At 26.5% G+C, this 17,368-nt stretch overlaps 1 protein-coding gene across 5 annotated transcripts; it reads right to left on the reverse strand.

The window, feature by feature from the left end:
* Positions 1-1,131: 1,131 nt before the first annotated feature.
* Positions 1,132-17,359, reverse strand: LOC117177379. 5 transcript variants are annotated; one of them, XM_033368029.1, is made up of 10 exons: positions 17,247-17,327; positions 17,138-17,187; positions 16,932-17,034; positions 16,601-16,845; positions 13,762-13,988; positions 13,401-13,673; positions 11,183-11,365; positions 5,434-5,684; positions 5,034-5,351; positions 1,132-1,519 (listed from the first exon to the last, which is right to left on the reverse strand). In XM_033368029.1, the coding sequence occupies exons 3-10, from the start codon at positions 17,006-17,008 to the stop codon at positions 1,354-1,356; spliced, it is 1,740 nt and encodes a 579-aa protein (XP_033223920.1). In that variant the 5' UTR covers positions 17,009-17,034; positions 17,138-17,187; positions 17,247-17,327; the 3' UTR covers positions 1,132-1,353. The 5 variants fall into 5 exon arrangements, with proteins under 5 accessions (XP_033223920.1, XP_033223918.1, XP_033223919.1 ...); XM_033368027.1 differs by having other exon boundaries at positions 17,125-17,187; XM_033368028.1 differs by having other exon boundaries at positions 17,125-17,187; positions 17,251-17,318.
* Positions 17,360-17,368: the final 9 nt, after the last annotated feature.

Raw genomic sequence — 17,368 nt, forward strand, 5'->3', positions numbered from 1 at the left:
TTTAGTACAAATTTCATCTTTCTTGGACAAAAACGCAACTGTTTGTTTGAGAGTTCAACTAATTTGTTAAAAATTCATCCTTGTTCGTCGAAAAAATACTTGTGTAAAATATAAACTAGATATTTAAAAACTGTGAAGTCTTATAGCCTTTTCTTTTGGTGTAAAATTAATGTTTTAACTGAAAATGTAACTTTTCCATTTTTTTAAGATTTATCTTTCTTAGTTGAAAACTTTCCTTCTTTAGTAAAGAAAATCATTTTCTCAGTTTGAAATTTCATTTTTGTTTGATATACATGCATCAGTTTCGTAGAAACTTTATTTTTTCCGGTAAGTCATATTTTGGTTTGAAAATTGAATTTTTTTTAGAGAAAATTCGTCTTTTTGGTTTAAAATTCTTTTTTTTATATATAAATTTCATTTTTTATTGAAATATAAACTATGACACTTCGTTGGGAGAAATGTACTCTTTTTGGTTGAAAATTTAACTATTATGTTAAGAATTTAATTATTTAGTGTTAAAATTAAAGTATTTTGTTAAAAAATCATCTTTTATAGTAGAAAATACATTTTTTTGTTTAAGATAAACTAATAAATTTGAAAATTATATATCAAATACTGTTTTATTCAATTTATAAAACATTCCATGTTAGAAATATTACAAGATTAGAATGCTGTTATTTTAATATTCATGGTTAAGAAAAATGAAAAGTTATTAGAAGAGATATCAGGGCATTTTGAAAATGAAGTTTTCGGACACCCTGCCTAAATCTACTAGCAATAGCTAATCAAACATTTCTGGAAATTAAAAATTACGTACAGTAAGGGGGGGGGGGGGGTAAAAATATGTTGTCACAGTTTGTTCCAGGGGGAGCGAGATCTTAAAGAGGGCCTATAATCCATTACGTAATTTAAGTACTGCCCCTCAGTATTATAACGGAGTTAGCGTAATAAAGAGAATTTTTTGATATTTTTTTTACAAAAATGATGAATTTAATATAATTAAATTTTAAATCCAATTACTGATTACAATCCATTATTTAAAAAACTATTGAAAAATAGGCGTTCCATACTTGTAACCAGTAAATAAATTTATAACTAAATTCTAATTGTAATTAAATATAAAACTGAACATACGGAAATACTTGCATTTTATTTTCATGAATTTGTTATACCTATTATTTTAAAATACTTACAATCAGTAACAGCTCAACTGTGGTACACAAAATTTTCATGGAATTGTGTTTTTTGCGCCACTCCAGTCCAGCATCTTATTAAACAAATATTGTTAAAATAAATAATACAAAAATAGAAACATGATTCGTACAGTTTGAGTGAAAACTCTATAAAATATTTCTATCGGTCCTCAAAATTGTAGGGTTGGAAAGTAAGAGTAACTTTACTGGACTGTTTCAACATGTACATCGCAACACTATATCGTTGCTGCCATTCTTTTAGCGACGCTCCTTCCACAGTAACTTCATCCAAAACTCCTAAGGCACTTTCAACTGGTTGATGAGTCCTGAAACAATTATATATTCTATTAAGGGGCCGTACTTAAATTACGTAACGGATTGTAGGCCCTCTCCAAGAGCCCCCCCCCCCCCGGTTAAAAACCACAACAAAATATTCCTTAATCCCTCCACCTTACTGTAAATAATTTTTAGTATTCTGTGTAGTACTTGAGATTAAAATTTAAAAAGTTCAAATTTATTAATTTACTTTAAACAAAAAAATGTATTTTCTACTGTAAAAGATTACTTTTTCATAACATTGTTAAATTTTCAACTAAAAAGTTGCATTTTCGTCAAAGAAAAATGAGAATTCTACTCAAGCCGATGAATTTTTTAAACAAAAAGAAAAATTTTCTAAAAAAGAGTTGAATTTTTATCAAAAAATATTACTATTGACTGTTCGACACAAAAATACGGATTTTAAAAAAAGTAAGTTTTCTAGGAAATAGTTGAATTTTCAATAAAACAGTTGCATTTTGATCTAAGAAAGATGCAATATTTCTACTAAAAAAGATAAACTTTTAAATTGAGAAGGCAAATTTTCAGAAAAAATGGTTTTCATAAAAAAAAGATTTTAGTCGACTTATTAGCAACAAAATATAAATTTTAAACAAAAGGTTAATGTTCTACGTAAAGAGCTGAATATTTAACCCAAAAGAGCGAATTTTTAACAAAACAGTTGAATTTGCAACCTAAAAGGATGTCTTTTTAAGAAAATCGTTAAATTTTCAACTATAAATAATTAAATTTAGAACTAAAAGGAGAATCTTTAGAAGACAGTTTCAGGGTGGCCATTATAATCCGAGAAAAAAATTCCCGGTCATTTCCCGATTCGCAAACATTTTTCACGGCCAATGAAATTTAAAAAATCAAACTATATTCTGAACATTTTTCCATATAAAGTAATAAACAAAGAATTAAAGCATTCAAAGTGGAACCCTTGAATTCCAAACTTTTAAAATTGAAGTTTAAAAGTTTTTCAATTCAAAAATGGTGTATTCAAATGCTAAAAAAATTTACACGTACCAAATGGAAGGTAGAAAAACTTTCCAATTAAACAATGTTAAATGAAATGCAAATAAACTGCGAAATTTAGACTTTTTATCATTTATAGAGTTCAAAGATTGAGATTAAGTTCCAAAATATAAATCCACGTTAACAATTTCTATAGTCTCAATTAAAGAGTCAAGCAATGAACTTTAAAAATTTTCAAAATTATATTATATCAAGTAATTTTAAGCTAGACACATTAAAAATTGAAAAATCATTTTTTTAACTTAACAGTTCTCAAATTAGAAGTTAAATTATTTTTATTTTAAATCGTTCAGGCATCCTTGAAAAGTATTAAAATTTTATTTTTAAATCTTGAGAAATCTAGAAGTGGTTTCAAATATTTCCAAATTCAAAATAATTTTTGAATTTTTTTTTGAACTTTTAACTATATTTCAAAATGAATTAAATTTTTTCTATACCTTTTCAAAAATGCTGCAAATTAAAAAAAAGTTAATTTGAATTTATGAATAACAATAGAACACTTATTATTTGTGAAAATATTATTTTCATTATAAGAGATATTTAGAAGTTTTAAAAAGATTCGAATTAAATTTAGAACTTGAAATAATGTCCAATACTTACAGCCGAATTAAAAATAAAATATAGATTTTTGTAGATTTCAAACAAAAAATTTAGAATTTTTTGAAGAATTGTGAAAGACTTCAAAAGAATAAAAAATGTTCTTAACATTCTTAAGAAAATTGAAAATCATTTTTCACTTTGGAAAATTATGAAAGATTTTAAGGATTTTTTTTTTAATTTGCAGGATTTTCAAAAATTGTAGGAAAATTTAGATTAATTTTAAAATATATTTAGAAGTTTTGAAAAAAAAATGTTAACACACTTTTCGTTTAAATGCTTTTGAAATAATTTCAAGTTTTTAATTAATTTTAAATACTTTCAAAACTTCTACATATCTCTTTAAATTACTCAAATTTTTTCTACCAATAATAAGTACTCAATTGATATTTATGCGTCAAAATTTAACAATTTCACTTATAAATTTAACACTTTTTAAATAGAACAATTAACATTTTAACGCTAAAAGTCTAAAGTTCTTCGAAAATCTAAATATTCAAAGCTTTCTATGAAAAAAATTCAGTTTCAAATTGTTTTCTTTTAAATATTTGGTTTCAATTTAATCGCATTAAATGAACAGTGAAATATTGCTAAATATGAAATACTTATTTTTTTCCACATTAAGAAATTTCAAATTAAATGGGATAAAAATTAAATAATTTAGACTCACAATATTTTAAATATAATAAAAACCTTTAATTATGACTTTATTTTTAAGTTAAAAATAGTAAAACGCACGTTTACATTTTGTAACGACTAAACAAAATTAATAGAAATAATATATTAATAAATTCATTCATTAAATTTAATATAAAAAATAATATAAAGGAAGACCTGAAACTCTGAACCAAAAATATATTATTGATAAATCATGAAAATTTTAATTTAAAAATAAAATTATCGGAATAAATGATATATTAATTTCAATTGTTATCAAGACTTTCGGATTGAAACAGTTACAATGTGGAAATTCTAACATTTCGAACGGATCTAGAATTGTTTGTTTAAATCAATTATTGTTCAGATTTTTATACTTAGAGTACAGATCCATTTAAAAAAAAATTATTTATTTGCATTTACAGTTGATTAAATAAAACGTTTTTTATCAAAAAATGTCAACTTCAAATGATGTTAATTTTTAATTGTTTAAATCATCAGAACTGCACTTTAATTATTAAAAAAAGTGTAAAAATCGAACTTGGGCAGATTTTTTTTCTGAAAATTCGTAAAATTCCCGATTTCCCTGTCCGGCACCCTCCCTGTTTTTTATCAATGAATCGTCGATTTTAAAAACTTCTAATTTTTTAAGTCTTTAAAACAGCATTTTTAAATTCTTTAAATTCAAATATATGCTTAAAAATTTTTAATCTATAATGGAAAATTTTTAAAGTGAAAGATTTTCGAATTAAGAATTCTAAACTAAATGATATTATAATTTATAAAAATCACAATTTAACAACTTAATTTAAAATACGGTTAAAATCAAAGTTGGACAAAAATTATAATTCTAAAAATGTTGTAAAATTCTCGGTCAAAAAATAAATTCACTGCCATTTCCCGGTTTTCCCCGGTCTCATAAAATTCCTGGGAATTTCCCGGTTTTCCAGGTTTCCCGGTCCAACGGCCACCCTACAGTTTTTTACGGATTAGCAAAAATTACGTACATGAGTCAAGGACCCCCTCCCTCTAACCAAAATTTTCGACCCCCCCCCCCACCCCTTGAGATTTTAAGTAATTAAAGTAATCTCCCTAATATTTACAATTTCTAAATGAAATTCCTAGGAATACATAAATTTTGCAATGTTTGCACCTAGGTTATTGTAATTACTTCGAATTCTAACTATATTCTATTTATAAATAAATTTCACTTTAAAAATAATGTATATTTACCATAAATCGAAAATGTGCTCAAACTCATTGATATGTGCCTGCGACTTTTTGCACGTTGCGTCCACGCAATGCAAAATGTCCATATTACTCTTAATAATAGTTTCTAATCTAGAAGGATCCCATTCCTGATCATCTTCCGGAAATTCAATAGGTTCCGGATATTCCACTCTCTTGTACAAGGCGTGTATATTGAGAGCGTTGTAGCATTCCCATAAATAATAAAATGGCACGTTCAGCTTTAAAAATCGATTTGGCAATTTGAAAGATGTTTTTTCAGCAAAAAATGTCCAGGCTTCATTGAAGCAATTTTTAACGTATCTGAGAAGAAAAAGAACGAAATTTATTTATTGAATATAAATCTAATAACGGATTAATTATTGAGAAGACATTAAAAAAATACCTTTGTTCTGCAACATCTCTTTTTAAAGTTATTTGCCTTAAGGCATCGATATCCAAATCTTTATAAAAGATTTGTAGTTCCGCCGAAAGATCAACGTCTTGCCACTGATAAAAGTTAGCCTCCAGAATATCAGAGCGTAAAATTGAAATCGTTTGAAGACGAACTAATTGCTTTTCTTTCGTTTCTATTAAAAGGCTTCGAATGCTTTTAAGGTATGCCAAAGACTTCTGCACATCCTCTATAATTTTTTCCTAAAAGGAAATTCAAAAGTGAATTATTCGCTGCAAAAGATTGATTAGAGGCAGTCCATAAATTACGTTACGAATTTATGTGGATGGTCAGGAAAAGTAACTTATTGTGAAGAATTTTTCTTCTTCTGCCCTGTTTTCCAGAAACTTCCCATGTTTCTCGTTTTTCGCTTCAATGAAAATTGAACTAATAGAACCTACTAAAGAAATACAACTACTATTTTTGGTAGAAAAGTGTACTATTTCTGGTGCGGAATTGATCTCGTTTGGTTAAAATTTTTATCGTTTGGTTGAAAATTGAATTATTTTGTTATAAATGCGTTCTTTTTTTTGGTAAGCCTTATTTTTTTAAATTCAAATTCATCCTTTTTTGTTAAAAATTAAACTATTTGGCTGCAAAGATATCTGTTTTGGTTGAGGATTTAACCATTTTATTTGAAAGTTTATATTTTCCAATCGTAAATTCGTCTTTTTTGGTTTGAAAATTGAAGAATTTCGTAGAAAATTAAACTATTTTTTTATTGACAAATTTTTTGTGTGGAAATTTCATCTATTAGACAGAAAAAAATGTAGGTTGAAAAATAATATTTTCAGGTTGAAACTTCAACTGTTTTGTAAATTTGTCTTTTAGGCTTCAAAATTCACAATTTTCTTAAAAATTATGGTATTTTGTTCAAAAATTCGTCTCTTTTAATTAGAAAATTCAACTAGTTGGTTCAAAATTAACTTTTTTGTTGAAAACTCATATTTTTAGTTGAAAATTCAACTGCTCTGTAGATAATTCATCTTTTACGCATGAACATTGAACAATTTTGTTGGCAATTGATGTATTTTGTTGAAAATTCATATTTTTGGCTTTCAAATTTAACAACTTGGTAGAATATTACACTATTTAGTTAAAAATTAAATTCTTTGTTGAAAACTCATATTTGGTGTTGAAAATTCAACTAGATAATTAAAAACTGAACTATTTTTTTGAAAATTTAAAAATTTGGTACAAAATTAGGGTTTTGATTGAAGAATTACATTCTTGTGTTGAAAATTCAACTTGTCTGTAGATAATGTCTCCTTTGGGCTACAGTTAAACGATTTTGTTAAAAATTGAAGTATTTTGTTGAAAATTCGTCTTTTTGGCTTCAAAATTCAACAATTTGGTGGGAAATTACACTATTTGGTTGAATTTAAATTCTTGGTTGAAAACACATATTTATAGTGGAAAATTGAACTAGTTAGTTAAAAACTAAACTATTTTTTTGAAAATTTAACCATTTCGTACGAAATTAAGTTTTTCGTTGAAAAATCATATTTCCCGGATAACAATTCTACTCTTTTGTATGTAATTCGTCGTTTAGGCTTCAATATTCAACAATTTGGTAGAAAATTAGACTATATGGTTGAAAATTAAATTCTTTGTTAAAAAGTAATATCTTTTGTTGAAAATTCAACTATTTGGTTAAAAACTGAACTTTTTTAAAATATTTAACTATTTGGTACAAAATTAAATTTTTTGTTCAAAAATTACATTTTCCGGTTAAAAATGTAATTGTTTTGTAGCCAATTCTTTTTTTTTTTGTTTTTTTTTTTTGCTTCAAAATTCAACTTTTTTATGATTAATGTATTTGGTTGCAATTTCATCTTTTTTGGTTGAAATTTTAAGTATTTGGTTAAAATGTCAACTACTTGTTTGAAAGCTAAGCTACTTTATTAAAAAGTTCATTTTTTAAAGATTTATCCCTTACGCTGAATCTTTTTTTTTGTTATTCTTGAAACTCAATTTTTTAACTGAAAATTTCAAAGTTCTTTTTTGGTTCAGATAATGTATTTTTTAGTTTAAACTTCACCTATTTGGTTTAAAATTGATCTTTCCTAATTGAAATTAATCTATTTGGTTGAGGATTCAACTATTTTGTTAAAAATTCATTTTTCTCGTGTAATTTAACTGGTTGCAAATTAGTCTGTTGATAGAAAAGTCACATTTTATAGTAGAAAAGTAGTCTTTCTAGAGAGAAATGAATTTACTGGTTGAAAACTCACCTTCGTTAAGAAAAATCTTAAGTTAAAAATGGAATAATTTTGTTGATCAGTCAACCTTTCTTTTGGAAATTCTACTGTTTTATGGCAACTTCTCCTGTTTTACATAGAAAATTAATTGTTCTTGGTTGAAAAATATTTGTTTAAAAATGCAAGTGTTTCTGGTTAAATTTTAATCTTTTTTGTTTGAATATTCGGCCTAGGGCCCACAACTGTTGGTTAAAACTGTTTTGTTAAAGCGCTTTCGGCTTTAACGAACACATTCTTATCACGTATCTCGTGCTTCGCACTGGATTTTGTCCAACATGTAAACTTTTATACATTATGCACAACACTTTTATATCAATTATAATACATTTTTTATGTAACTCTGCCTGGGATAACTTATTAAAAAATTGCAAAATAAAAAGCAAATTGTATTTATTATGATTATTTTTGTATTTGTTTCTTTTTTTACTTTAAATTGTATTCTAAGCTGCTCTAAAACATGTATCATTTCAATAAATGTATAGGATTACAATTCATAATATGCATAGAAATTGAATCATACTAATTCTTATTTCCTTGCTTTTATAATTTTTTATTTTTAATGTTGTTTTTTACGATTAAATAAAAACTACTGCGCATCTGCATAGGGTCTAATACAGGAACCTATATAGGGTATTATATAGGAGTCTATGTTCTCTTTCGTCTTTTCTGTGCTTTTTCCAAAAAGTTCATTTTTGCATTTTTTATCTTATGTTTTACGATTAAAAGAAGAACTACTCGTCCAACCGAAAAATGATTAATAATAAATTTATATATCTTTTTAGACAAACAACTTTTGTCTGGTAACTTAAGTTCATACCTGGTGTCGTTTTTCTCAAACAAATGTTATATTTTTATTTTGAATGATATTTTTTACGACTAAAGCAAAAACTATGTGTCCTATAAAAAATTACACCTCTTTTTTGGATGAACAATTTTTGTCTAATTTTTTTTCGTAACTTATATCGAAAAGTGATTCATTATAAATTTGTAGTTCTTTCCAGGGCGCGCAATTTGAGCTTTTTCATTTTTTCGTACCTTGCATAGTTTGACCAAAAAATGGAATTTTTCATTATTTTTGGCACGATCAAATTTGGAAAGTTCAACTTTTCGACCAAATTAAAAAAGTTGTTATCGCAGTCCTGCAGGGCTTTCAAAAAGCAAAGTTTTTCTTCTCTTGGCTTTTTTAAATATCATGCGTCAAATTTTACACAAATCTAATATCTTCTCTGATGAGAATGTAATCATGCAAAAAAGTTTGCACTTTAGACAAAGTCGAATGCGAAGTACGAGATACATAATGAAAATGTGTTCGTTAAAGCTGAAAGAGGTTCGACAAAAGAGGATTCTCAATCACCAAATAGAATTTATCGATGTTTTGACCTTTAATTTTTAAAAAATTGCGCACAAATGTTGGGTAAACACAAAGACTGAGCGTGTATCGCGAGGTGAATGCATCATCGAGCGGCAAGCGCGACAATCAATAATCGCACGCCACAGGCGCGTTCAAACTTGCTAGCCACGCACACAGAGCGCTACAAGAACGTGCCCGCAAAGCGGGCAGATCTTTGTTTACTATATATATATTTTTAATCAGATTTTATAACAAACTTCTAGATATTTTTGGTTAAAGAAACTTTTTTTTTTAAATTTGTTTCGTCTTTCGTGTCCTTTTTCCAAAAATGTATTCTAAAAATTTAATTTTTTTATTTTCAATCTTATTTTTTACGATTAAAAGAAAATCTCCTCGTCCTATTTAAAAATGATTAATAACAAATTTACAGATCTTCTTGGGTGAACAACTTTTGTCTTTTAATTTTAGTGCATACCTTGTGTCATTTTACAAAAAATATTTCTTTAAAAAAATGTATTGAAATAATTTAATTTTTTATTTTAAAGGTCATATCTTACGATTAAAGAAAAAACTAAGTGTCCTCTAAAAAATTATTCATGAACAACTTGAATGAGTCTATTTATTTTTTTCATAGCTTGCGTTGTTTGTCAAAATATTAATCTTTTTAGTTTGATCCATGTATAAATAAACAAAAACTGCGCATCCTATAAAACAGTAATAATAAACATTTGTAGCCTTTTTTTAGATACACAAGTTTTTTTTGTAGCTTATGTCGTTAGTCCAAAAATTTAATTTTTTGTAATTTTTAATTTTTAATATTCTTTTTCACGACTAAAAACAAAAACTACGCGTCCTATCGAAAAGTGATTGTTAAAATATTTGTAGATCTTTTTAGGGCGCGTAATTTTAGTTTATTCAATTTTTTTTGTATCTTCCATAGTTTGACCAAAAAACGGCCTTTTTGGATTTTTCATTATTTTTCGTACGATAAAATTCTAAATTTTCGACCAAATCAAAAAATTTGTTATGATAATTTTGTAGGGCTTTAAAAAATTAACGTATTTTTTCTTGACTTTTGTTCATATCATGCGTTGTTTGGCTTAAAATGTTCATTTTAGTTTGTTTTTTGGATTTTGAAAATGCTCTAATTCTGGTAATTTTCTTTTAATATAAAAAAGTCATAAGAATAAATGGTTTGAGTTTCTGAGTATTATAAATAACCGTTCATAGAATTTTGAGTTTCTGAGTACTATGAATAACTGTGCATAGAACTTTGAAATCCTGAAAAAATGTGGTTTCAAAAAGTTGAGGTACGATAAAATTTTGAATTTTCGACCAAATCAAAAAAGACGTTATGACGATCTTGTAGGACTTTCAAAAATCAACGTTTTTCTTCTCTTAACTTTTTTTTATAGCATGCGTTGTTTGGCTTCAAATGTTCATTTTAGTTTGTTTTTTTTTGGATTTTGAAAATGCTCTAACTCTAATGATTTTCTTTTAATAGAAAAAAAGTCATTAGGATAAATTGTTTGGGATTCTGAATACTATGAATAACCGTTCATATAATTTTGAAATCTTGAAAAAATGTGGTCTTAAAAATTTTGAAAACGTGCTCACTTTTTGAATTTTGATCCAAAATAGCTGGTTCATGAACTTGTTCTTTCTTTTTAGGCCTTAAAAAAGTATGCCAAAGCAGAATTCAATCTGATCAATTTTTTGAAAGTTATCATGCCTACAGAATACAGACTACAGACAGACAAACACCTTCGTAAAAATCGTTTTTTCTGACTCAGTGGGTCTCAAACCGCGAAGATTTTATGAAAACCGACAAAGTGAAATTTTACATAAAACCAATACTATAATAGTCGAAAATTCGTCTTGTTGGGTTGGAAATTTATGCCTGCAGGTAGAAAATGTTAGGAGGTTAAGGTAATTTCATATTGAATTTAATGTGGTATTTACATTAATTTTATTGTAAAGAATTTATTCCCCAAAATTCTTGAAACATGACCATATACCCCCTATTTTGAGGGAATTTTAGGATACGTTATTTTATGGACGACCACTTATAGGATTTGATTTTTCTTACCTTCTCCAAACCAAGAACGTCTAGATTGGAGGAAAGTTCTGCAAGCTCAGATGCAGAAGTATCTTGATCTAGAATACTATTCAAAATTTGATCAGCTTCATTTTGGAGTCTACTTTGTTCAATTTCCAACATACAAACTTCAAGCGTTAATTCTAGCCATTCATTAATGTTCGGTTCTGCCATCTAAAGAACCGAAAACAAAAAATTAAATATTGACCGTCTTACTATTATTATTTACCAGGCGCGGATCTGCAGGATGGTAAAATCGATGACCCCCCCCCCCTGAATTTTTTGACTTGCCATCACTTTTTTCTTCGCAGCATGAAGTTGGTTAGTAGTGATGATATTATTTCCTAATTATTTGGTTTTGAGATTCAATAGTCATATAGAAATTAAAAATATTGGTACATCTGGTCAATTGTATAATAAGATTGTAAAAATAAGTGCTTTTAATTTTAAAATAATTATACAAATGTAAATATTCAATCAATTCTTTAGATTGACTCGAAACTCATTTTACTTATAAAATTATGAAAAGTTTAAGAATTGACTGCGTCGATCACTTTTTTGTTTTGCTATTAATTTGAATTTAATAACGTGCTAAAAAATTAAAACATTTTGAATCTATGTGTGAATGAAGTTGAATCGTAAAGATGCTTACATTTTTTATTCCTGTTTTGTTCCACTAGTTCATTTTAATATTTAAAGTTTAAAAACACACAAGTTTAAAAGGCCATAATGTACAATTTATAATATATACAATTATTTGTGATTAATTTTAAATCTTTGAAATCGTACAAAAAAGTTCAACATGCAAATGATCTCAAAATGGAATCGTTAAAAATTAAACAATCTTAAATTGAAAACATATATCGAAACATTTAAAATGTTATGATTTCATTTTTAAATCTTTCCAACTTAAATCGTTTAGAAATAATTATGTTTTGTAGTTTAAAAACAATTAAAAAATAATTAAGACATTAAAAATTTTTTCAATAAAATAAAAAACTTTCTTTTTTTTAAATTAAGAGTTTTATGTTAAGAATTCCTTGAATTCTGTGAAACCCTTGATTTCTCCGAATTTCCAGAATTCCTTGCATATTTTAAATTCCTTGTATTCTCTGAATTCTCGGATAGCCTAGAATAGGTGGATTTCTCTGAACACTCCGAATATATCTTAGAAATCTCTCTATTCTTATGAATAAATTATTTAAAATCCATTAAAATATTATAAAATCTGTTGAAATACCTTGATATTACATGAAATCTAATATTATTTCTTGAAATATTATTTACTTAAATTACTCAAATCCTCCACAATTATATAAAATCCTTGAAAATAATTGTGAATCTTGAAAATCCTCTGAAATCTATTTCAAATCCTAAAATCTTATAAACACTATGAAATCCTTTCAAATATGTATTTCGAAATTCAAAGGAATTCCCTTAAACCGCAAATTCGCCGAAACAATGGAAATTATCTTCAAATATTTGAAATCTTATTAATTCCTTTAATTTTTGTAAAATTCTTCGTAAATTACAGAAATATTATAGAATGTTTATAATTTTTTTACAATTATTGAAATCTGTATTAAATCGCTCAAAATCTTCCCAGAAGTCCGGGATCTTCCTCTGAAGTCATTTGGAATAATTAATAATAAAACCTAAAACCTTTTAAAATTTCTTAAAACGTTTAAAGTTTTTGAACATTTCTTAAAGTCATTAAAATCGTTGGAAATTGTACGGCTGCTTGGACCTAGAGCCTAAGCTTTTTTCAGACAAGAAAAAAGAGCCCTACGTCTGAAAAAAGTCTGAAAAATTATTTGACGAATTAGTGAATTAGAAATGATTTTATTTTTATTTTAAATACTTTAAATTTAGAAGAGTTCTAATGTTTTAACTGCTTTTATTTTGTAGTTAAGTATTTAATATTTAAATTGAACATTTTTCAGGTGTGATTTGGAATAATGTTTGGTAACCGGAAAATGACCAGAAACTTGTTTTTGTTTTTACACGCCAAACTAAAACATTTATATAGAGAATTTGACTGCTAATAAGAAACTTTTCATATTTGCCAATATAAAATTGGTTAGCCATTGGTCAATTAAATTAATCATAACTCTCTAGGTGTATACAATCCGCCCCAAAAACACCAAGGTCACTTCTCTGGATCCGCGCAAGTTATTTTTACTCTAATTTTGTTCTGAATATAGTTTACCTCAATCTTCTCAATACAATCCATAAGAATTTTCTCATTTTTAGAAGTTTTTGCAATCTCTAAAAGCTGCATAGAAATCAATTTAATGTGTTCTCCACAAGCTCTCGCTAAACCGATATCAATATCTTCTCCAATTGTGTTCCTAGATCGAGATGTTTCCCTTTTTCCTAATTGTATCAAAGCATCCATGTCCTGTGATTGATTTTCCAGCAAGAGGGACCATAATGTTGGAATGTGGATAGAACCAAGTATTTTTGATATTTCGTTGATAATCTAAAATATTTAAAATCCAGATAACAAACAAAGCATTGAAATATTTTTAATTAAAGGTAAATCGGCTGTATTAAATTAAATAGCCGACCTGTTTTCTATTTGTACCAGAGCGAAGATGGGTCATTAAATCCAAACATTCGCGTATAACCTCTGGAGATATATCTTTATTCGTTGTCGGCATTAAATGACTACAAATATTCAACATTGTCTCGCTATCTTTGAGTATTTCATGAATTTGTTCTACTTTCATTTTCAGCAATTCTTTTTTCAATTCCGGCGCCTTTTTATTTTGTTTCACTAGCCGCAACTCTTTGTCTTAAACGTAAAATCACAAACATAATTTAATCAGATGAAAAATATTTAGCAGACTGCCCATTAAGAAGGGTAGAAAATAAAAAATTTCGAAATTCAATATCGGTACAGCGTGAAAAAGTAGCGTTATGGGAACCTGAAAAAATCTTTTAAAAATTTGTTTTCCTTGAGTATTTAAATTTTCTTCGATTTCATTTTTTTACATTCCTAGGGATCAAGAAGTCTTCATAATTTTTCTTAGATTTTAAACAATTATTTTCTAAAATATAATTGTCCATAATTCACTTCTATTTTCTACAGCGGTTCTTAACAAAGGTCTAAATGGGAGAATTTTTCTAATACTTAAAAACTTTCCGGTAATTTTATTACATACAAAAATCAAAACTCTCAAAATTCGCTATATTTCTTATTTAAAATCCTAGGTCTTTTGTAGATTCCTTTCCTAGTGCATTTTTCCCACTGGAAAGTTTTCAAGTGCCCGAAAAAATTGTCCTATTTACACAGGTATTAAGATTTTCCCCCGAAAACAGGTTTGAACAAAATAGGAATTATCTCTTTGTTTAATCAAAATAATAAATCCAAGAATAAAAAAATGAAAATTAAATAAATTTAAAAACTGTGTAAACAAGAAATTTCTTCAACATTTTTTTTATAATATTCCTTTTTTTGGATCCCCATAAGCCACTTTTTCGCACCCACCCTGATGAAAATTCTTTATAATGGGACGTGCATAAATTACGTAAAGTTTTTCTCTTAAATTTTGAATCACGTAGCCCCTGTTGTTAAAATCCGTAAATTATAACCCCCCCCCCCCCATCTTACGTACTTTTTACTGAATACATTTTTTTCGCGAATTTAGTAATTACTGTTTCTCATGAATTATCAAATTAGTTTAAATTGCAATCAAGAAGTAAAAATTTCAACCAATAAAGATGAATTCTCAACAAAAAATGTAATAGTTACTTTAACCAAAGAAATTTTGTTCCCAAGAATCAAAAACAGTTGGATTGAACAAAAAAGACAAATTTTCAACCAAAGAAGCTGAATTTTCAACCAAAACAGATTTTCGAGTCATAAGAGAAATATTTTGTTATCCAAAATGTTTAATTTTGAAGTCAAAAAGGCAGGATTTTTACAGAATACAGGATTTTTACAGAATTTAAGAAATAATTCAATTTCCAGCCAAAAGGATAAATTCTCAACAAAATAAATAAATTTTTAACCGAATAGTTGAATGTTCAACCGAAAAGATTGATTATAAAAGATGTTTATGAAAAAAATGTATTTTCTACAAAAAAGATTAATATTCTACCAAATAATTTAACTTTCTACCAAATTGAGTTTTCAAGTCATTAAGACGAATTTTCTATACAAATTTTTTATTTTCAACAAAAAAATCGATTTTCAACCAAATATTTAAATTTTTAGTTCCGGTAAATTAATTTGTAATAACAAAATATTTTATTAAAGCAGTTTAATTTCAAACGAAACATATGAATTTGTATCTAAGATATGAATCTTAAAATAAAAGATGAACTTTTAAGAAAGTAGTTGAGCTTTAAACAAAAGAGTTGAATTTTCTACCTAAAATGATGAATTTTCAACAAAATACTTTAATCCTCAACTGCAACAGATATATTTTCAACCTAAAAGTTGTGTTTTAACTCAAAAATATTGATTTTCTACCAGAAAAGACGAATTAAAAAAAAAAACATCAATTGTCAACCAAATGATTAAATTTTGAACCAAGAGGATTAGTTTTCTACAAACAAAGAAGAATTTTTTACGAAATATATCAATTTTCAAAGAATTAGTTGAACTTTCAACAAAAAGTATAATAGTTAAATTTTCAGTTAAGAAAAAAAATGCAACAAAAAAAACTAATTTTCAACCCAAGAACTTTCTTCAGAGCAGATACATTTACGACCTCAAAATGTAAATTTTAAACAAAAAGGTTTTCAAACAAAAAAAAAGGTTTTTAACCAAAAAAGAATAAATTTCTTTAAAAAAAAGAACTTTCGCGAAAAAATGTAATAGTTAAATTTTCAGTAAAAAAAAATCAATTTTAAATTTCAACCAATCTAATTTTTAAACAGCGATCAATTTTGAACAAAAAAGATAAGTTTTCAACGAAGAGAATTGATTTTTTCTTAAAAAATATAAACTTTTAACAAAATACATTTTTCAACGAAATATTTAAATATTCAAGGAATTTTCAAAGGAATAGTTGAATTGTCCAGTAAAAAGATAAATTAAAATAATGGAATGATTAAATTTATAGTTAAAAAATTTATTTTAAACAAAGTGGTTTATTTCCTACCAAATTATTTAATTTTCGAGAAGAAAGTACGAATTTTCTTCAATACAGATGAATTTTCAACTTAAAAATACGAATTTTCAAGAAAAATATTAATTTTAAATCAAAACAAGTTAATTTTCAATTAGGCAGTTGCATTTTATCCAAAGAAGATAAAATTTTTATAAAAACAGATGAATTTCCACACTAGAAGTGAAAAAAGTTATAAAAAGTACAAAAAACTTTACGTAATTTGTGCACGGCCCTAAATGAAAAATGATCTGTATAATGATTAAACTCGAACATATATTATAAATACCTTTCTGGATAGACGAAAATTCCTGGGCCTCATACTTTTTTTCACAGATTTTTATCCGATCATTCAAAATAATTCTATCTGTTTTTAGTTGATCTATATTTTTAATGTGCTGCACATAAGGATCTTCCAATTTATTTTTTAATTTATAAAGCAAGACATTTTTTCTCGTGTCCATTACATCTTTCGGATGATGAAGAAGTTTCGAAGAATCATCCCAAAGAAGTCCAATGATTCCTTTGTTTAATCTATTCAAAAATAGTCGTGGTTTAAATAAAAAATTATAGACACTATTAATTATACTATAATTAAATAACCCGTTGTGTTTCCTTACAGACTTGATTCGGTGCAACCAGAAAGAGGAAATCCTAATTTTCTGGCCCACGAAAAATTATCCCTTTTATCGTCCATAATATACGTTCATAAATTTTTCAATTCTATATAACATAAAAAAATGTGTGTTATGATTAACTTAATTATTGATTGAATTAATCATTATTTTATTTTAAAACGATCTAAAAAATAACCTAAAAAAATTACGTTTCGTTCCAATTCTGGAGCAATTATCCAAATAGTTTCACTGCAAAATGCTTAGGCAAACACAATATTAATTTGACATAATGTTTTGAAAAGCAGAGAAAGTACTTACTTACACTAAAAATCAAGACTCCAGAAGTAACAAAATGAAAAAAACACTGTCAAAATTGATGGTTTGTTGTCTGTCCGGGCGGGACAATATTATTTTTAAAAAGAGCTGACGACCCATTTGAG

Source organism: Belonocnema kinseyi, chromosome 7, assembly GCF_010883055.1.
Source record: "Belonocnema kinseyi isolate 2016_QV_RU_SX_M_011 chromosome 7, B_treatae_v1, whole genome shotgun sequence".
NCBI classification, from domain to species: Eukaryota; Metazoa; Arthropoda; class Insecta; order Hymenoptera; family Cynipidae; genus Belonocnema; species Belonocnema kinseyi.